The following is a 19,926-nucleotide window of genomic DNA, read 5'->3' as shown; positions in this document are numbered from 1 at the left end:
TACTCAGAAGAGTAACTAATAATATCTTTGTCCTATTCCAATTTTACCTGTCATGTTCTTTGTCCACAAGATGATATCTGGCTCTGAATGCTACCAGGTGAGCATAATATGCTGGTGCAGGTATCGAAACAGATCGAGTGCAACGCACATATGTGTGGCAGAGTTGGTAAGTTAGCAGCTGAAGTTCATCCGCAGTAAAACAGTTATCATCCCACAAAACATGATAGTGTGAGGGACGGCTGGTACCCTGGTAAAAAGCAATAGCAATTCTCACGGAATAAAAAACTTGGACCAATACTCACATATACATAGTGCATGAGCTTAACTCCCATCCTTTAATTAAAAAAAAAGGCATCTAGCTAATATTAGTAAAAACTGATTCTAGTTTCTTCTTTGATGCAATAACCAGTCTTCTTGATGACTAAACCTTTCTCATTTCTTTTAAATTGAGCTACTTCCTGTTTCTTTTGTTATTTCTCTAGCACAGGCTCTGGTTTCTTAGCAGCCTGGCTTTCTGCTCTAGCTTTTCTGCCTTCATTTCCTACCCCTCTTCAATTTATATTTCATGCTACACTTCCCACCTTGTATGATTGAGGGCAAGTCAGTAAGCTTTTTTGGGCCTGTTTCCTCATCTGTAAAACCAAGAGGGTATTTGAAGTTCTTCTTGGTTCTAGATTTTTGGTTTTTTAAACCACTAGTGCCGGATAATTTTCCTTATGCACATGTATGTTACTCCTTGTAATTCAACAAACATGTATGAAACACAACAGCATATGAAGCACTGTTTGAGGCACCAGTTATAAAGACAAAAATGAAACAGGCCCTGACCTAAAGGAAATTACATTTTAGGGGAGAAAGCAACTTATACACTGACAGGCAAACCGAAAGCATATATATGAGGCAATCCTGGGATGGAAGTGCAGGAGCACTAATATCTCAGGGGCTCAGGAGGTGGTACTTCAGTTGAGCTTTGGCAGGAGCTGGGGAATCTAAGAAGCTGAGGGGATGTTTTGCAAGAGAAAAGGAAAATAGAACAGCTTGGGAAGACTATAGATTAATTAGATATTTCTCATCCATGTACTGGCAGTTAGGTGGCACACTGGAGAAAATACTAGGCCAGGAGGCAGGAAGACTCATCTTCCTGAGGTCAAATCTAGCCTCAGACACTTACTAGCTGTGTGATCTTGGGCAAATCATTTTACCTTGTTTGTCTCCATTTCCTCATCTATAAGCTGAGGAGCTTACAGTTCCACTGAAGGAGAAATATCACACCACTCCAGTATCTTTGTCAAGAGAACTCCAAATGGGATCACAAAAAATTGGACATGACTGAACAACAACAAAACAACCATACATGTACTATGTGCATGTTGCTATACCAAAAGCTGGAAATACAAATTTGAATATTAAAAATCCCTTCTTGCAGAGAGCTAAAATTTTAGTGATAACGACAAGTACAATCAGTGTGTGTGTATATACATACACACACACGTATAAAGAATAAATGAATAAATGAAAAAAATAAATACAAGATGGTTTGGGAGAGAAGGTACTAGCAGTGAAGGGGAAAAGATCAGGAAAAGTTTCCTACAGAAGATAGTGTTTAACCTTTGTCTTGAAGAGACGGAGAATGATGTAAAATTAGTTTGAAATGTCAGGATTAAGTCATATCATAAAGGGCTTTAATTCTCAAAAAGCAGCATTGTATTTTATTCTAGAGGCAATAGGGATCCACTGAAGCTTCTGGAGCAAAGGAATTCCGTGATCAGACCTATGCTTTAGGTATATACATTTTATAGTTGTGTGGCAGAGAGAGAAAGAACCTGGAGGTGGTGATTAATTAGGAGTCTATTGCAAAAATCCAAGAAAAAAGTAATAAGTGCCTTAAATGGGGGAGGAGCATAGGATCCTTAATGACTACTGAATAAAATTTCAACTCTTTAGTTTGGTTTTCAAGGTCCACCACAACCAATCATGTTTTATTCCAGTCTTTTTCTCACTTTTTACATGGTTTACATGGTCCTAGCACAGAATAGGCACTTAATAAATGTCTGTCAGCTCAGTGTCAGAGTGGATTATTTATCACCCATTGCATATCTCTGGTGCTTTCCTCTCTGAGGTGCCTTTGTCTCTTCTATCCCCTGGTCTGTAAGCTTATGTTCCTACCCCATTCCCACTATTTGAAAGGCTATTCTTAATAAATGTTGTCTCTTCCAAGATCACTCTCAGGTCTCTCCCCCACATCCCTAACATCTTTTCTTCCTTGGCCCTGCAAATCACTTTGTATAACGCATACTCTTGCAATTCTGCATTATAGTAACATGTAGTATAATAATATGTTCCATTTCCCTTTACTCATTATAAACAGTTGTGAGGGTGGGGGCCATTCCTCAATTCTGTTCATATCACCTGTGCTTTGCATACTGTAGATACATTGGAAAAAAAAAGTCAATGGAAAGCATTTACCTGGACTGAGATGTGAAATTATACTTAAACATTTCCTGAAAGATACTTGAAGCAATTTCAGCTAAAGCTATAATGAGGTTAGAACAACAAAATTTACCTTTAAGAGGCTAACATTTTAAAAAATAAATGATTATTGATATTTGCAAGTGTATGTCAAAAGGCTTACCTGTATTCCAGCATGACTACAGAGGTAAAAATCAAACTCATAGGGGTGAGTAATATCTGTATCTACTGTGGTTCCAGCTGGGATGTTTCCACTTCTTCCAACCTAATTTTTTCCATCAAAATTTAAACAAAACATAAACAGATTTAAACTCTTTTATCTAGCCTGAGTTTCAGGTTTCCATATCTATTTATTTCTGATCCTCCTAATGGTGGTTTCATCCCTCCCAGGGTTACTCCATGGAGCATGTGGCATTCTAGAAGATACTTGGAACAACATATTTTATTACCATTTCTGACATTCTTTATCACTATATCTTTTTTTCTCATCACTATATTCCAATATAGATTTTTAAACACTTCAGAGGCAGTTTTTTTTTCCTCTTAGGCATAATAAGGCTTGAAAATTAAATGAATACAATCATTTAAATTGTGAGTGCCATGGGTTGTGGTTATCTAGGCCAAATGGCTAGGTCTCTTTGTGCCCTGTTTGTACAATATAGATTAACATGAACTAGTAATTGATGCTTTCTCTTAAAAACACTCAACTTAATTAATTTATCTCTATTATTTATAAGAAAATGAAGGCAAAATGACCAAATAAAATAATGTTTAAAGTGAAAAAAAAAAAGAAAATGAAGGCAAGGTAGCATGACACTGTAGATAAGAGCTATCTTTGAATTCAGGAGGGTCTGTGTTCAAATCTAGCCTTTGACACAAATAGGGAAATCACTTAAGCTCTTAGTGCCTCAGGCAACTCTTCTAAGATTAAGTTTTAGAGCAGCTGCCTCAGTAGCCTGCATGGCTGTAAGGAATTACCTTGCTGCGAGTTCACCAAATTAAGGGCTCATAGGGCAGTATGTAGTTTTGTTCTTTATAACCTGGCTTTTGCTACATACAACACTTAGAGTAAAACCAAATGAAATAGAAATATCTATATTTGGATTAAATACTTTTGTGAATAAAATTCATTTTTGTTATTAGATATTGCTTAATTTAATTCCAGTTTCATTTGTTTTTCTTTAAGGAGAACCCTTTAAACCTTCTCTCATTTATGCTTCAGGTATTAATTGTGGCTTCCAGACAGCTTGGTTACTTGACACTTATTACAGAGCACTGATTTGCTACTTTAGCAGGCTTCTTTCTCAGGGGATAATAATTGCCTTCTGCTTCCCACATCTTTTTTGTTTTGTTTTGTTTCAAGTGGCTTGATTTTCTAGCTCAGTAAACTTGCTCCTTTTTGGTGTACACACATGAGAATGCTCCTGATCTCCATTTAATTCAGCGTAAGGCAACTTACACCTAGGTGACTTCTCTTCCCCAATTCCTTGAGTTTTAAAGCTAGTTTTGATATAAAAGTTAATCTGCAGCAAATGGCTTGATTTCAGACATAAACCATTCTAGTAGGCTTTTAGTTTGATTCTTTATAACTGGCTTTTTCTAGAGAGCATAGCAGACTCTTAAAAAATCTCTACAAGCTAGGTCTTTTCTTCTGAATATTTAAACACCAAGAGTTTATAAACAGATATGCAATGTTTTCATACGAACTTAAACATAAAATAAAATTTTACTCTTTAGTCAGTTGTTATTAATACTAGAAACTAAAAAAGGGTCATTCACCTCTAACAGTCAATACCTATCAATCTATAGCTTCTGTACCCATACTTTGTTTCACATATACAACCACTATTCTGTAAGAACAGAGAAGCCAATTTCCATGGCAAGGATCACCCCAAACATGATGTGTTTTGAGTTTTGAGTTGTTGCTAATCATATGCAATGCATGCCTGACTGATGACACTGTCTCAAATGCAAGACTGGTAACCTTGGAAAAATATTCTAAATTAATTAAATAAACTTAATATCAAATGCAAGATTACCCTTTCAGTTCTGTCAGCACAAAATAGCCGTGTGTGATGACGTTTCTGCACCACAATGTAGGTGATGCCAGGCTGGTAGTCCTTCTCCAAGCTGATACAGGCTTCTCGAATTGCAAGTAGCTCATAATATAACACCTGTATCAGAAAGTTAAATAAAAAAATAAATAAACTTTAAAAAAAAGTTAATAAAAAAATAAAATTAATAAATTAATAAATAATAAAAAAATAAAAGGTTTTTATAAACCTTCTGGGGAAAAGAATGTTTTCTACCTAAGGTTCCTGATTTTCTCTTCCCATTTCTCAATTTACTTTTTCTGTTTATTCAATATGTCACTTTAGACTCTGCCAGCATGCTTCCCAATACTCTTGTGGCCTCCTTCTCCCAACAAATCAACATTGTTTATGTCCTCCCAGTCATGCTCTCCCTCCCCCACCCCAGTCATCAACAGAATACTCCCTTTATGTATTCTCTTCTTCCCACAGAATATAAGCTCTTTTGAGGGGTAGTGATATTTTCCCTTTTTGCTTATTACAGTTTTATTCCCAGTGTTTTGCACCACGCCTGGTACATCAATAATCACTTAATAAATATTTCTTCACTGATTGCCAACTTTGTGTAGTACAAGGTGGAAGAAGTTACCAAATTTAGGCGAGATACAACTTGACCCTTAAGAAGTTAACATTCTAGTTAAAGGAGAAGACAAAAAAAAAGCTATTATGTGTGGCACTACATGCCAAATGCATTAAAGAGGTACAAAACTAAGCATTGTTTATGGTTGAAAGGCAGAGTTATTTCTGATGGGGGTGCAAGATCATCAGGAAAGGTTTCAAGAAACAATGGTGCCTCATCTGTCAAAATGTATGCTCCTTACACCTATGAAAACCTATCTCCTGGTCAATTCAGAAAGAAATAATGTTGGGGGCAGCTGGGTGGCTCAGTGGATTGAGAGTCAGGCCCAGAGATGGGAGGTCCTGAGTTAAAATCTGGCCCCACACGCTTCCTAGCTGTGCGACCCTGAGCAGGTCACTTAACTCCCATTGCTTAGCCTTTACTACTCATCTGCCTTAGAATCCAATACATAGTATTGGATTTTAAGGCAGAAGGTAAGGGTTAAAAAAAAAGAAAGAAATGATGTTGAAACATTGAGTTTTAAACCATTTATGATTTCTCAACTCTAAATTCTTCAGAGAGCATTATGTAGGCACCATTTCTAGATTCAACCTGAATCAAAAATCTCTGGGTAGCTCACCTGCCGAAACTGGCCCTCAGAAACACCATCCCGATAAAAGATGATGCGAGTGGGCTTGAACCGAGTTGACTTATAGAACTGGATGAGAAGTTCCCTGACCATGGAGGCCAAATCTTGGATGATCTCCTGTCGAGGTCTTTGAACTCTTACTGTGGCACAATACCTGCTTGGGTGGGCATCCATACTGCCTACAACCTACAAAAGGGATGCATAAGAAAATAAACAAATAACTATCAATGTCATGTGGAATTATTACAAATTAAAACCTTTCTTCTATTAGAATTACTAGATAAGGGGGCAGCTGGGTAGCTCAGTGTCAGGCGAGTCAGGCCTAGAGATGGGAGGTCCTAGGTTCAAATCTGGCCTCAGAGACTTCCTAGCTGTGTGACCCTGGGCAGGTCACTTGACCCCCATTGCCTAGCCCTTACCACTCTTCTGCCTTGAAGCCAATACACAGTATTGACTCCAAGATGGAAGGTAAGGGTTTAAAAAAAAATAATTACTAGATAATTTCTAATAAAGAAAATTAATGTCCATATGTATACAAAGTATTATGCTACAAAGTCTATTCTTCATTCTTTTACAAACCCCTGAGCAACAGGAAATATCACAAAATGCAATCAAGGCTCAGAGTTGGAAGTAAATTTTATCTTGGCTTCAATACTTAAAGATGCATGCTTATGGAAAAATAGAAATTTCTGAGTCTCAATTTTCTCATTTGAAAAACATAAGTAATACTGTCCTAATGATGAGCATTAAGAATAGGGTCATTGTGTGGAGGAAATGAAATACTACATGTGAATGCATTTTATAGAATGAAATGCAAAAGAAACATGGGCATTATTTATTATATATAACCTGGCACCTCTCTAGACCATGCCCCCAACAAGGGGATGGATGCTGTTGACAGGTGCCAATGAGAAGTCTAGAGGATAAGAAAAAGAAGATAATAATGAAGAAAGGAAATGAGGGGAAACAGACATAGCTTGCCACTAAGAATCGATTCAAGGATCATTTAATAGCACTAGCTCCAGCAGTATCATTATAAATTTAAAGACTGTCTGCCCTTTGATCCAGCCATACCACTGCTGGGTTTGTACCCCAAAGAGATAATAAGGAAAAAGACTTGTACAAGAATATTCATAGCTGCGCTTTTTGTGGTGGCAAAAAAATGGAAAATGAGGGATTGGGGAATTGGGGAACAAATTGTGGTGTCTGTTGGTTATGGAATACTATTGTGCTCAAAGGAATAATGAACTGTAAGAATTCCATGGGAACTGGAATGACCTCCAGGAATTGATGAAGAGTGAAAGGAGCAGAACCAGAGACAGATACACTGTGGCACAATCAAATATAAATAATATGGAAATAGGTCTTGATCATGACATGTAAAACCCAGTAGAATTGCTCATTGGCTCCAGGGGGAAGAGGGAGGGTAGGAGGGAAGGGAAAGAACATGATTCATGTAACCATGGAAAAATACCCTAAATTAATTAAATAAATGAACTTATTAAAAATATATGTAAATTTAATAAAGTCAAAAATAAGAAATGCAATCAGACATAAAACTATGAACTCTCAATGAAAAAGTTTAACCAAAAGACAGCAACATCTTTATATAAAATCACAGAATTTTAGAACTGCAAAAATTCTCAAAGGCCATCTATCCAATCCATAGATGAAAGGGGATCTTCTCTATAATATGCAAGGAGTCATACAGCATTCACCTGAAGTAGAAACCTATCAAGGAAGGTCACTCTACTTTTGGAAAGTTCTAATTTTAAGGAAGCTTTTGTCACTTATTTTGCTTCTATGTCCCCTTCCAATCATTTTTTTATTCTGTAAATTTATCAGCTTATTGCATTCCCTCCTTACCCATTCTGCTAGTCATAGTAACTTGTCTCCATTTGGTTTTCCTTGCCTGGAATCACTTCCACAGTCATTTCCCTTAAATGTCCATCCTTTTAACCTTCTTTGTAAGAAAAAATTAATTGAACCCAACAGAGACTATTTTTTTTATTCCATTTTTTCAGGTTTTCCTGTGTTTTTTTTTTTTGGTCAGTTAACACACACTAATATTCTATTACATTGCTATTTCTGAATCACTGGACAAAAAAGGTAGGTTTTCAGTTTTTGATATTGTAAGTATCATAAGACTACCACGAATATGTATTTTTCTTTTTATGACATCTTTAGGAATAGTTCAAATTAGAAATATGGTTTAAAAGTTCATTGCAGAATTCCTAAATATACTATATAAAAAGATTCAACCAATTTGCAGTTTCCTATCTGTTTTCCAATCCCTCCACAACCAACAATTAATTTTATTATCTTTGCCAATTTGACAAATGGCAAAATTATCACCTCATCTCAAAGATGTAATTTCAACTTCCCAGATTACAGAGTTGGAACAGTTTTTCATATGATTATAATGTTAATTCTGTCAAGAACTTCCTATTGTGTAATCTTTGACCACTAATTTACAATAGGAATATCATTCCTATTAATGTGTCAGTTATAGATTCTGCAGATTTTATTTTATTAGAGCATTTATTTAAGTCAAAGGTCCTTCCTCTATAAACTGCTTTGCTTTTTATTTGGGATACACTGCTTTTTGCCAAGTAAAACTTTTTTCTGTATATAGCAGCCCATCTAGTTTGTCTCTTGTAACTTTCTTCCCATTTCTCTAAAAGCTATCATTATGAAAATGAAATAATGTTTCTAATATTTCATCAAAAACTTAGGTTGATTTAACTGGAATGGAATATGGTGTGAAGCATGGCTCTAATCCCTTTTCTGGATAAATAATAATCCAATTTTCTTGATTTTAAATGAATGATGATTCCTTTATAACTATTTATTTCTAATGTGGGTGTTATATTTCACTATACCTATCAACTTAACCTAAAAAACAAGTGAACCATCAATGTACTTGAAGTTTGATCAGCATAAAGCTCAATCATCATCATCTATCACTTTAATTTTGAGAATGTTTATTAGTAATTTCCTATTACAATTCTATTTTGTTTTGTAAAGAAGTAACAATGGCTAATTAATAGGAATGGATTTTAGAGGAAAAGACACTGACTCCTTACAAGTCCACATGACATTGCATATGCTTAGTTTTCTCTAGAAAATGATCCAGGAGCAAAATTACCAAAATTAGCTTTTTGTATTCTTGCCATTTGCCCTTTTCCCTATTATATAAATTTTCTTAAGAACACATACCAAACCCCCCCCCCTCAGAACTTAATATAAACTAAGAGAACAACCATGAGTATTTTGTGTTGTGTGTTTTAACTTATAAGAATGATCTATGCCATAAATATGCACTTAATGAACTGGAAAAAAATCAGGTTTACATAAATAATTCTTTATAGGAGAGCACATATTGAGTTACATAACTGACAGAAGAGAAGAAAAGATAAGATCCTGCTATATCTACTGCTTACTGATTATTAAAAACATGTCACAAAACTATGTTCTAATTAGAACAAAATATAGTCTTCAAGGTGTATGCTAAGATCAACAAGATTCCATGCCAGATATAGCCATGGAGATAACTGTTCAGTGATTGCTAAGCATCACCATTAAGAGAGGCATCAAATAGGGTGACATGCTCACCAAAGGTGTTCACCTGAGTCATGGAAGATACCCTGTGCGAAGTCAAAATAGAAAGAGGTATTCTCTATTGAGATTCTCCAGATGTTCCTCCTTACATATGACATTGTATTGATAACACTGAGCTCCTACTACAGAGCCTTCTCAAAGCAATCCATTATCACTCAAAGGAGATCAGCTTAGCCATCCACACACGAAAAACAAAGTGGATGAAGAATGCATGTAGTGCCTAGATTATGGTATAAAAGTTGGATGGGCAACTAATTGGGTTACATCATCAGGATGTCTATCTTGAACAGGACACTATAGATGGATAGTGCACTGGACCTAGAATGGAATAGGAAGGAGGAGTTTGGGCTGGACAGTATTTGGGAAATGACATACTATTTTTAATGATGCTTAGCTGCTTACTGTATTTTTTGAATACATTGGTTCTCCTTGGAATGCTATTATAGCTTTAGATCATGGAACATCATGATCACAAAAAAAATCACAATTGCAGGTGACCTTGAGGGCAATGGAAAGACAAATGTTATAAGAGTGAGGGATAATATACCCCAAAGAGATAATAAGGAAAAAGACTTGTACAAGAATATTCATAGCAGCACTCTTTGTGGTGGCCAAAAATTGGAAAATGAGGGGATGCCCTTCAATTGGGGAATGGCTGAAGAAATTGTGGTATATGTTGGTGATGGAATACTCTTGTGCTCAAAGGAATAATAAAGTGGAGGAATTCCATGGAGACTGGAACAACCTCCAGGAAGTGATGCAGAGCGAAAGGAGCAGAACCAGGAAAACATTGTACACAGAGACTGATACACTGTGGTACAATCGAAGGTAATGGACTTCTCAATTAGTGTCAATGCAATGTCCCTGAACAATCTGCAGGGATCTAAAAAACACTATCCACAAGCAGAGGATAAACTGTGGGAGTAAAAACACCGATGAAAAGCAACTGCTTGACTACAGGGGTGGAGAGGATATGACTGAGGAGAGACTCTAAATGAACACTCTAATGCAAATACCAACAACATGGAAATGGGTTAGAAACAGGAAACATGTGATACCCAGTGGAATTGCGCATTGGTTATGGGGGGGGGGAGGGAAGAAAAGAAAATGATCTTTGTTTCCAATGAATAATGTTTGGAAATGATCAAATAAAATAATGTTTAAAAAAAAAGTGAGGGATAATAGATGTAGAGCCAAAATGTCCATAACATAATAAGTAAACTAAAACAAAGCTTTTAGCATAATGAGTCTACAAATATAAAGCAGAAAGATATTGACATGAATTACATAGGATAGACATAGAAGGGCTGTGATTTATACAGGTGAATTGAATGCCCACATGGATCCAATGAAGTACTGAAGTATTTAAAGTATTATTTAACAGTAATGAGATCACTTCCTTCACTTAGTCCAAAAAATTAAAAATCATTAACTGAAAATCTAAAGTATTTATAGTAAAATAAGCAGAATATAGTGTAGAAACAATGAAGACATATGCCAGATTACTGCAAGTTAATTTCTGAAAATGATCAAGTCCATTTGTAAATCTACTGATATTAAGAATGTCCATAAACTCATAACAAAGAAGTTGTAAAGCCAGTGGTACAAAATGGAGTTCACAGCTTCATAGACACATTTTCTGCATTTGTGTTCTACTTTGTATGAGCATTTAAATTCAGAATAAAAAAATAAAATTTAAAGAGGAACTCACAGCAGCAATTGAAGGTTTTTTTCCATCACCAGCAGGTGGATGAGTGACATCAGCTCCTAAAAAGATCACTGGTTGTTGGAACACAGAAGGTCTTTAAGATAAAAAAAAAAGGTGTGTGTATATGTGTGTGTGTATTCATTCATCTATTTTAGGCTACTACTAATGGTTATAAGTTGCTTAGTTACAGATTTGCCTATGTACAATGGGGAAAAACCCAAACACATAAGAAGACCACACAAATTTAAATGACTGTGAATAGTAGGCCTTGAAGGCCTGTTCTACTGAAAATTTTAATTGGTTTAATTCGTAATAGTATTTTAAAAATGTTACATTAAGTCAAATCAGTGATCCTTAGGTCAGTGTTCTGTCTGACAACAGTAATTAGGAGAAGCATTATAGCTACCCTTAACGACACTGACAAAAGACTAGAAAATTACTCCAAATATTACCAACTTCCCTTAACTTATTAGAGATATGAGATTTACCAATTTATTTAAATATCTTTTGAATTTTTTTCTATTTTCACTATTTACTACTTCTTGAGGTAAAATTTATGTAAAGAATGCCACAAATCACTTCATCCAAATTACCCCCTTCTTTACACTTCGGGAAACTGTTGCCCAAAGAAGAGTGATTTGCTTAAAGTCACATGGTTAGTAAGCATCCAGAACAAGGAGCCACATCTTTTGGCTTCTAATCTAGTACCTATATATATTCTACCTTTCTCCTTCCCATCCCAGATTCTCTTCAGTTATTCTGCAACTAAGGCCTATGAGCTTTTAAAATTCAAATAATGCTAAGATTTCTTAAAATATAACTGTTCACCATAACCATATCTTATGATTTTATACATAGACCTATTCAAGATTTGGTTTGTTCCACCATCTACACAAAGCCTTCTTGATCTCCCCAACTACTAGAGCCCCCTCTCTCTTTTACCCTGTAATTTTAGCTACCATGTTTTTTTTCTATTGCATATACCCATACATATCTCCTCTGATAGAATATTAATTCCTTGAGAGCTGGAATGTTTTCCTTTTTTTTTTTTTTGGGTCTCTGTATATAATACCAAGCACAGGACTTGGCACTCAGAAGGCATATGAGAAATTCTTGGGGCAGCTAGATGGTGTAGTAGAAAGAGTGCCAAGACTGGAGTCTGGAAGACCAAAGATCAAATCTGGTTGCAGACACTAACTAGCTATATGACCCTGGGCAAGACACTTATACTGTTTGCCTCACTTCCCTCATCTGTAAAATAAGCTGGAGAAGGAAATGGCAAACCACTCTCGTATCTTTGCCAAGAAAACTCCAACTTGGGTCACAAAGAGTTGGACCTGATTGAAGTGACTAAACAACAACAAAGAAATGCCTGTTGCCAGGTGATCCTCTGCACTTTTGTCCTTTGCTTTCTTGCCTTCATGCCTTAGTTCTGATCTCTCTGCCTGGAAGGCCTACTAAAATATTACCTGTCCTTTTAATTAAAAAACCCGACTTGAAGGCTACATCACTTCCAATTTGCTTATTTATCCCTTACCTATACCCTACCTACCATGGTTAGGAATGATTTCAATTCAGAAACCTCACCAAATGCTTAACTTATGTAGATGTTAAACACCCCCAAAAGATTCTAAGCTCCAAGAAGGCAGGAGCCATCTTATTAATTTCTACCAGCTTAATGGCAGAAATGATAATACATTTAGAAAATCATTTCAGGATGATTTTTTAAAACCTTGAAACTTAATCAGAAACTATAATCATAAAGATATGAAGAAAACTACACCATCCAAAACAATTCAAGTCACTTCAAAAAGAAAACTAGGGGAAATGTCAGTAGCACTTATTTTGAACATTAGGAAAATAATCCTTTAAGTTTAAAACAATGACTTTTTAAATCCCTCAGATTTCTATAGCACTTTTATGTTTTGTAAATCTTAAAACTGCTCAGACTGTACCTTAGAAGATTTGGTTAAGCTATTCCCCATTTTTAACAATGAAGGTACTTGATTAGGAATGTATTGAGAACTTTTAAAATTACTCCACCCTACTCAGACAGTGCCTTAGGGGAAGATAAAGCTGCAAACTCCTGATTGAACAATGATCTCCCTAGAACCTTAAGCTAGGTCTATTTTTAGATCTAATACAAAAGGGTGCTAAGTACCCATAAAGGTTAATCACTAAAAGGTCAAGCAACTTACAAAAGGCAAGCTTAACAAAAGAGGTGTGAAGTACTCAGAAGATATAATCTACCCAGAGAAGGTGAGAACTAAAGAGTGGTGAGAACTAAGAATGGGCAGTCCTGGAAAAAAGCATCTACTGTGATTGGTAGATGTGAAAATTGAGGGGAGGTGACATAAGAGAAAATTTCTTTAAAAGGAGAATTCAGTTCAGTTTGGAGTTAGTTCAGTGAATTGGAAGAGGAGGTCAGGAGTTCAGTGGAGGACTGGAGCTTGCTTGAGACGATCTTGTGGTGAGTGATAAAGGCTGACTCACTCTCCCTTAGGTTCAAATGGCCTAGGCCCTTTCTACTATTCTCTCTCTCTCCCTCTCTGTGTCTCTGTGTCTCTCTGTCTTTCTCTCTCTCTCTCTCACAGTCTTGGCAAAACCACATTTTCACGGTTACAGTTTTATAATAAGTTTTCTTCATAATCATCCCTTGAAGTAGGTAATGCAAATATTATCCACATTTTTACCAATAAGGAACAAGAGATTCAGAATAAATATCTAGTCAAAGATCACATAGTGTCCATATGAATCAAATCTCCTGACTCCAAATACAGCTTTTCCCACTATCCCATTTTTCCTCTTTAAAAGATTGGATTGAAATAGCATATTTTTAAAGTGCAGAGAATGGTGGATACGCTATTATTTTCATATAGCATCTATAACATAGACATGTATACTTTGCTACTTGAAAAATGTTTTTTGAGGAAGACACCTACTTATTCTTCCAAAGTAAAACACAAATAAGTTTTTCTAAGAATTTTTGGCTAGATACTAAGCAAGAGTCCTCATTTGGTATTCAAAATGAGCTGGGAGTAAATGTTCAAAAGGATCTTGATAAAAACCATTTGATAAAGCCTTAGATATTACAATAGTCAAACTAATCTCTGTATTAATAGGGATACTTGCAGAACTAAATGTTCTCTGTTTTTCCTATAACTATCTTCTGATAGGTTATAGAAGCTCAAAACAAGTTGGGTAATTTGCAGAATGATATTTATTAATAGGCTTTCTTACCTTTGATGAGGTACAAGAATATTATTGATTCCTCCTAGTTTAACATTAATCTTTAGGCACAGGTTTGAGAGGGTCTGAGGAGAAGTTTTTATAACATTCTTGACTTGAACACACTGAGTAGCCATTCCCAAAAGTGTGTCTCCTACTCTCTTCACTTCCGCTGCAAAGACATATATTTCATTAGAGAAAAAAATCGTGAAATCAAGCTTTTATCACATCACAATTTTATTTAAATTTAAAACAAAATGATAGGAGGCAGTCAGGTGACTCAGTGGATTGAGAGACAGGCCGAGAGAGAGGTCCTGGATTCAAATCCTAGCTGTGTGACCCTGGTCGAGTCACTCAATCCCCACTGCCTAGCCCTTATCACTCTTCTGCCTTGGAATCCATATATAGTATTGATTCTAAGATGGAAAATAAGGGTGAAAAAACCAGATTGATTTTAGTGCTGTCTCTAGCATTCAGTTATATTTAAAGGAAAAAAAAACTCCTGAAGAACAGTCAGTCAATAAAATTTATTAAAAACCTACAATGTGCCAAGCATTGTGCGAAGTGCTGGGATACAAAGACAAAAGAAAGCTCCTGCTCTCAATCAAACAGGGGAGATGACATGCAGACAACTATGTACAAAGTTATATACAAGATAAATAAGAAATAAACAGAGAGAAGGCAGTAGAATTATGGGGTGGGGTTGGTTTGGAAAAGCTTCCTGGAGAAGGTAGCCTGAAGGAAGCCAGAAAGTAGAGAGGAGGGAAGGCATTCCATAAATGGAATATAGAGAGTGAAAATACCCAGGAGAGGGAGTTACCAATATCACCAAACCACAGAGTACCTGGAAGGGTGTAAGGAGACTGGAAAGGTGAGGGAGAGACCAGGTTAAATTATAAAACTGAATAAAAACATAGTATTAAATTAACTTCTTACCATATACAGGTGTCTTTCCAGGTAGGATAACAATGATGAGCTGCAGTCCTGAGTAGGTGTTCTTGAGATGACGGAACATAGGCTCCACGCTGTCTGCACCCTGTGCATATTTACAAAAACAAGGCTGGCCCTGGATGGGCATCCCTGCATCCTTGGAAATCTTACGGAGCTGGTCTGTGAAACCCCTTCAAAGAAGAATCTTTGAATGTATTAACTTTCTCTTTTAACAACATGATGTACTAAGTAAGACTACAATGCATAAGACGGAGAGTGAAGTGAATCAGACCACCAAGAGCTCGGTAAGAAAAGTTAGACTAGGTAACCATCTGAAAATGAAGATGACTGGCAAAATCCTGGCTTTAAAGGAATACAGGGGGCAGGGGCAGCGGCAGCTAGGTGGCTCAGTGGATTGAGAGCCAGGCCTAGAGACGGGAGGTCCTAGGTAAAATCTGGCCTCAGACACTTCCTAGCTATGTGACTCTGGGCAAGCCACTTAACCCCCATTGCCTAACCCTTACCACTCTTCTGCCTTGGAACCAATACGCAGCATTGATTCTAAGAAAGAAGGTACATTAATCTTTAAGCCCAAGGAGGTAAGATGCACTTTAACCCATTTCAAAAGAACACGAAGAACTTCTGATGGAAAACAGAATTAAGTGCTTAGATTAAAATAAGAGTGTATATATTGGGGGTTTAAATCAGTTGAAGCAAAACAAAAAAATTCCCAAGTCAAAGACCTTGTCTTTCCTTAAACAATGACTAGGAAACAGAAGATGGGTTTTAAAAAACAAAATACCCCAAAACCTTATTTTTGTTCTAATGAAGAACTCTGAACAATTTTAATAAAAAAAATGAAGGTGAACATGAATGGTAGTTATAGAGTCAAATATGTTAAGCTATCCCTTTAAGCCAAGAGATACAAAGAAAGCCACAGTAAAAATTCACTGAAAATACTGAGGTAAAATTGGGGGTATTTTCTCTCACTAATTTTGACTGACACTGGCTATCCAAGAAATACTTTAAGAGATCAATCATTTAAGTTTTTAAGATCTGCAGATCAATCAAAACTGACAAGAATATAACTCATTTCAAAGAGTAATCAGATTAGTATACATTGATCAAGTGCATTCAGTATTGAGAAAACAAGACAAAACTGGTAAATGTAGCTAGGGATTTTAAAATCAAATTAAGACCAAAAGATTTTAAGAAAGTGACATGTCTTACTTCAATATTTCTTCTCGGCACTGCCTCTGAGTTGCAAAACAAGCTATAGCCCACATTTTGATCTCAACACCTGTGTGGAACTGTTTCCCTCTCATGTCCCATACTCCATGGCTTGGAGTTGCTACTGTTCGATTCTAAAAAAGATAAGACAAGATGAATTTGTACTGAAGTCAAAGGGTGGCAAGAACCTCTATGAACTATTTCAATGATGCACCATTTGATGAAAACAAGATACTTTTTCACTTTACATCAAGAAAAGATTGGTTTCTCTTTTTACCTCATATTCTGACCCTACATAGAAAATAGAGCCATAGAAAAATGATCTAAATGAAAACTACTAAGAATTTTGTTTTAAAATGATTTACTATCACTTTAAACAAAGAGGAGCGGGGAAAAGACTTAAAATGCCAGCCCAGCTCAGCTGTCCTTCTGTTCCACCCTTGAAAAATGGAATATGTGTGAAGAAGAGACAAGCGAGGGCTTTTACCCGTCCTCCGTACTGCAGCATAGGAGCTGGAAGTACACGTCCCGTTACATGGGCCATTTCATCTCGAACTTTAAACTGAAACTCCTGAACAAATGGGTCAGCATCATAATTTGCACTTCTCACCTAAAGACAGAAGAAAAATTTGAAATTGTTAAGAAAAGATGGATTCAATTACTTGGTATTTAGCAATTAGTTATTCTTCATTACGTTAAGCCTGTGCTTTCAGGTTTGTTTTGCTAATGGAACCATAAATGTCAAGGATCAAACAATTTTCACAAAGTTTTATAATTGGAGATAATAATATTGATCAAAATGTCAAATTTATAGTTAAATTTTCTCACATCAAATATGGCCACTAAATTTTCACAATGCTTCTTTTCTTAATAATTTGAAAGCTATATTGCCAAAAGATGTAACTGAAAATGGTGACAAAACAGTGGCTCCATACCACCAGTTCTTTAATGACTCATGCTGGGTTAAATTTCCTGTTTTTATGGTACATAAAAATGCAAGCTATGAATTATATGCACAAATGTCTACATATTGATATTTTCAGACAAGCTATGACATTTTACTACAATCATAGAAAATCAAAGATAATGACAATTACAATCTAGTATGAAACCTGACCTTCACATCTATACTCTGATGTAACTAAGTATTCTTCAAAACAAGTTCTTAACTGCTCTCATGGTAAGAGAAAAATCAAGGAAATGAAAAGAAAAAGGAAAATCAAACTAGCTTGACAAATCTATAAAAATAAAAACTGAGGAAAAGACTATTTAATAAAAGTTCTTGGGAAAACTGTTCAACAACTTGGTCAAAAATAGACTTAAATCCTTATGTTTAAGCTATTTACGGGGGAAGCTGGGTGGCTCAGTGGATTGAGAGCCAGGCCTAGAGATGGGAGGTCCTACGTACAAATCTGGCTGCAGACATTTCCCAGCTGTGTGACCCTGGGCAAGTCACTTGACCCCCATTGCCTAGTCCTTACCACTCTTCTGCCTTGGAGCCAATACACAGTATTGACTCCAAGACGGAAGGTAAGGGTTTAAAAAATAAAATAAAATAAAAACCTTTTTTAGTAAATTCTAGCTAGAGGAAAGACTTAAAATTTTTTAAAAATGTTAATGGAATTGTCAAGAAGGGATTTCCTATTTCTAGTTAACAAAAACAAGGAATCTGAAAAAGATATAATCAGCTACATTAAAATTAAGTGTACAAAGTAATACAGCTACTGCAACAAATACTATTCTGTACAATAAAATAGCTGCAATAAAAAAGACAGATTGGGAATCTATAGTAAAGGGGACACATAAAAAGTTAAGATAAAAAATATATCAAGGAGCTCTTAAAATATATATAAAGCTAACTCCCTAATGCACAATGGATAAATGCTCAAAATCCATTAATAATTTATTAAAGAAACACAAAACCAAATGGTAGTAACCATTTACAAACATTCAATCTCACAACCACGAAAGAGCAAATTAAATCAAATCTAAAGTATCTGTATCCAATTAGTAAAAAAAATGTTTAAAACTCAATGTTGCCAGGGGTGTGGTAGGTAGATCAGTTCTCTGATGTAATTTTAAAATTTGCAGAATCTTTCTGGTCAACAATCTGACAGCTGAGTAAAAGTTGCAAAATAATAAAAGTTGCCCCAATAATTACATTGTTGGGAAGATATCCTGAAAATATTAGCTCTTCATTTTTGATATCTGTTGAGATTTTCATAGCAATAATACACATAACTGAAAATAGAGAGTAGCCTTAATGTTCAATAGGGGAATGCTGAAATCTGGCAGAGCCTGTCTCTCATTTACACCATATTTTTTTTCATTATGAAGATCTAACAGAATAGGAACAATAGGGATTCTATTAAAGGCACCACTAACTATCCTTGTAATTATCCAGCTTTGCAACGTCAACACTCCCCCTTACTCCTTCCTTTTACTCACTCTACATATTCAGCTGCTAAATCCTATAGTCTCTAGGGTATGTCTCTTTTACCTACATCTTCTCTATTCACTCAGCCTCAATCCCAGTTCAGGCCTAATCAATTCTTGCCCTCAACAGTCTCAACTTTTATCTCTGTGTTACTTTTTTCTCCCTTCACTAATCCATCCTCCACTACTACTACCAAAATGAAATTTCTAAAGCCAAAGTTTGACCTTGTTATTCTGAAGTTCCCAAATGCCTATTTGGAATTTAAAGTCATTCAATGGAGTCAGAGCCAAGATAGTAATGTAGAGGCAGCAATTCAGGCTCTAACATTCTCCTCCAAATGATTTTAAAATAATGTGTCAAATAAAAGTCTAGAGCAGGAGAGTCAACAAAAATGAGGCATTTTCCCATTTCAAGACAAATTAAAAGATAGGCAAGGAATGTATGTGACACTGGGACAGGGGTCAGCCTGGATTACACATGGTGCAGCAATAGCAATGCTGGCCCTTGGAGGCAATCTCTCAGCTCAGAGACAGTAAGGGAGTTGGGCAACTAGGCAGAAAGAGTTTACAGGGGATCCTGATCTGGTACTGGCTATAGGACCCTGTTGGGTTCTCCATACGCAGTTCTAGGGTGGAATGATATATTTGTACTTTTGGTTGCAGGGGAACAAGGTTCCTTAGCAAAGACCAGAGCACAAACCAGAACAACAGTGACCACAGCTCTCCTTGGATGATACCACCATGGAAGCATCAAAAAATGCCTTAATCCCTCAGAACTATCTGTGAAGATATGAGTGCAAAAACACCTGAAGCTTGGGACAGTGCATCCTTACTCTCAGGAGAGCAGAGCCAAAATTAATCATGAAATTAAAAGTAAAAAAATACACTGGGAAAAAATGAGAAAACAATAAAAAAGAGAACCTGACCATAAAATGCTATTATGGTGACAGGTAAGACAACTCAGAAGAAGAGAACATAAAATTACAAGCAAAACTTAAAAGACAAT

The 19,926-nt window shown here is 36.0% G+C and overlaps 1 protein-coding gene across 3 annotated transcripts in view; it reads right to left on the bottom strand.

Annotated features, from left to right (window-relative positions):
* LOC100031405 (protein argonaute-3) overlaps positions 1 to 19,926 on the bottom strand; it is a 133,273-nt gene that overhangs the window by 14,611 nt on the left and 98,736 nt on the right. For 2 of the 3 annotated variants that reach the window (XR_008911479.1, XM_007492796.3), the window contains exons 10-18: positions 16,972 to 17,094; positions 16,485 to 16,618; positions 15,261 to 15,445; positions 14,337 to 14,496; positions 11,100 to 11,190; positions 5,759 to 5,953; positions 4,509 to 4,643; positions 2,633 to 2,734; positions 48 to 247 (exon numbers count right to left, since the gene is read on the bottom strand). Coding sequence is in view for 2 of the 3 variants with exons in the window: in XM_007492796.3 (XP_007492858.1) it covers positions 48 to 247; positions 2,633 to 2,734; positions 4,509 to 4,643; positions 5,759 to 5,953; positions 11,100 to 11,190; positions 14,337 to 14,496; positions 15,261 to 15,445; positions 16,485 to 16,618; positions 16,972 to 17,094 (1,325 nt within the window). In the remaining variant the exon portion in view is untranslated. The remainder of the gene's footprint in view (positions 1 to 47; positions 248 to 2,632; positions 2,735 to 4,508; positions 4,644 to 5,758; positions 5,954 to 11,099; positions 11,191 to 14,336; positions 14,497 to 15,260; positions 15,446 to 16,484; positions 16,619 to 16,971; positions 17,095 to 19,926) is intronic. The other variant, XM_056795142.1, reaches the window with a different exon arrangement.

The sequence above is a fragment of the Monodelphis domestica genome, chromosome 4 (genome assembly GCF_027887165.1).
Source record: "Monodelphis domestica isolate mMonDom1 chromosome 4, mMonDom1.pri, whole genome shotgun sequence".
NCBI classification, from domain to species: domain Eukaryota; kingdom Metazoa; phylum Chordata; class Mammalia; order Didelphimorphia; family Didelphidae; genus Monodelphis; species Monodelphis domestica.
The sequence above is the reverse complement of the archived record's forward strand: the minus strand, read 5'-3'. Positions and strand labels throughout refer to the sequence as shown.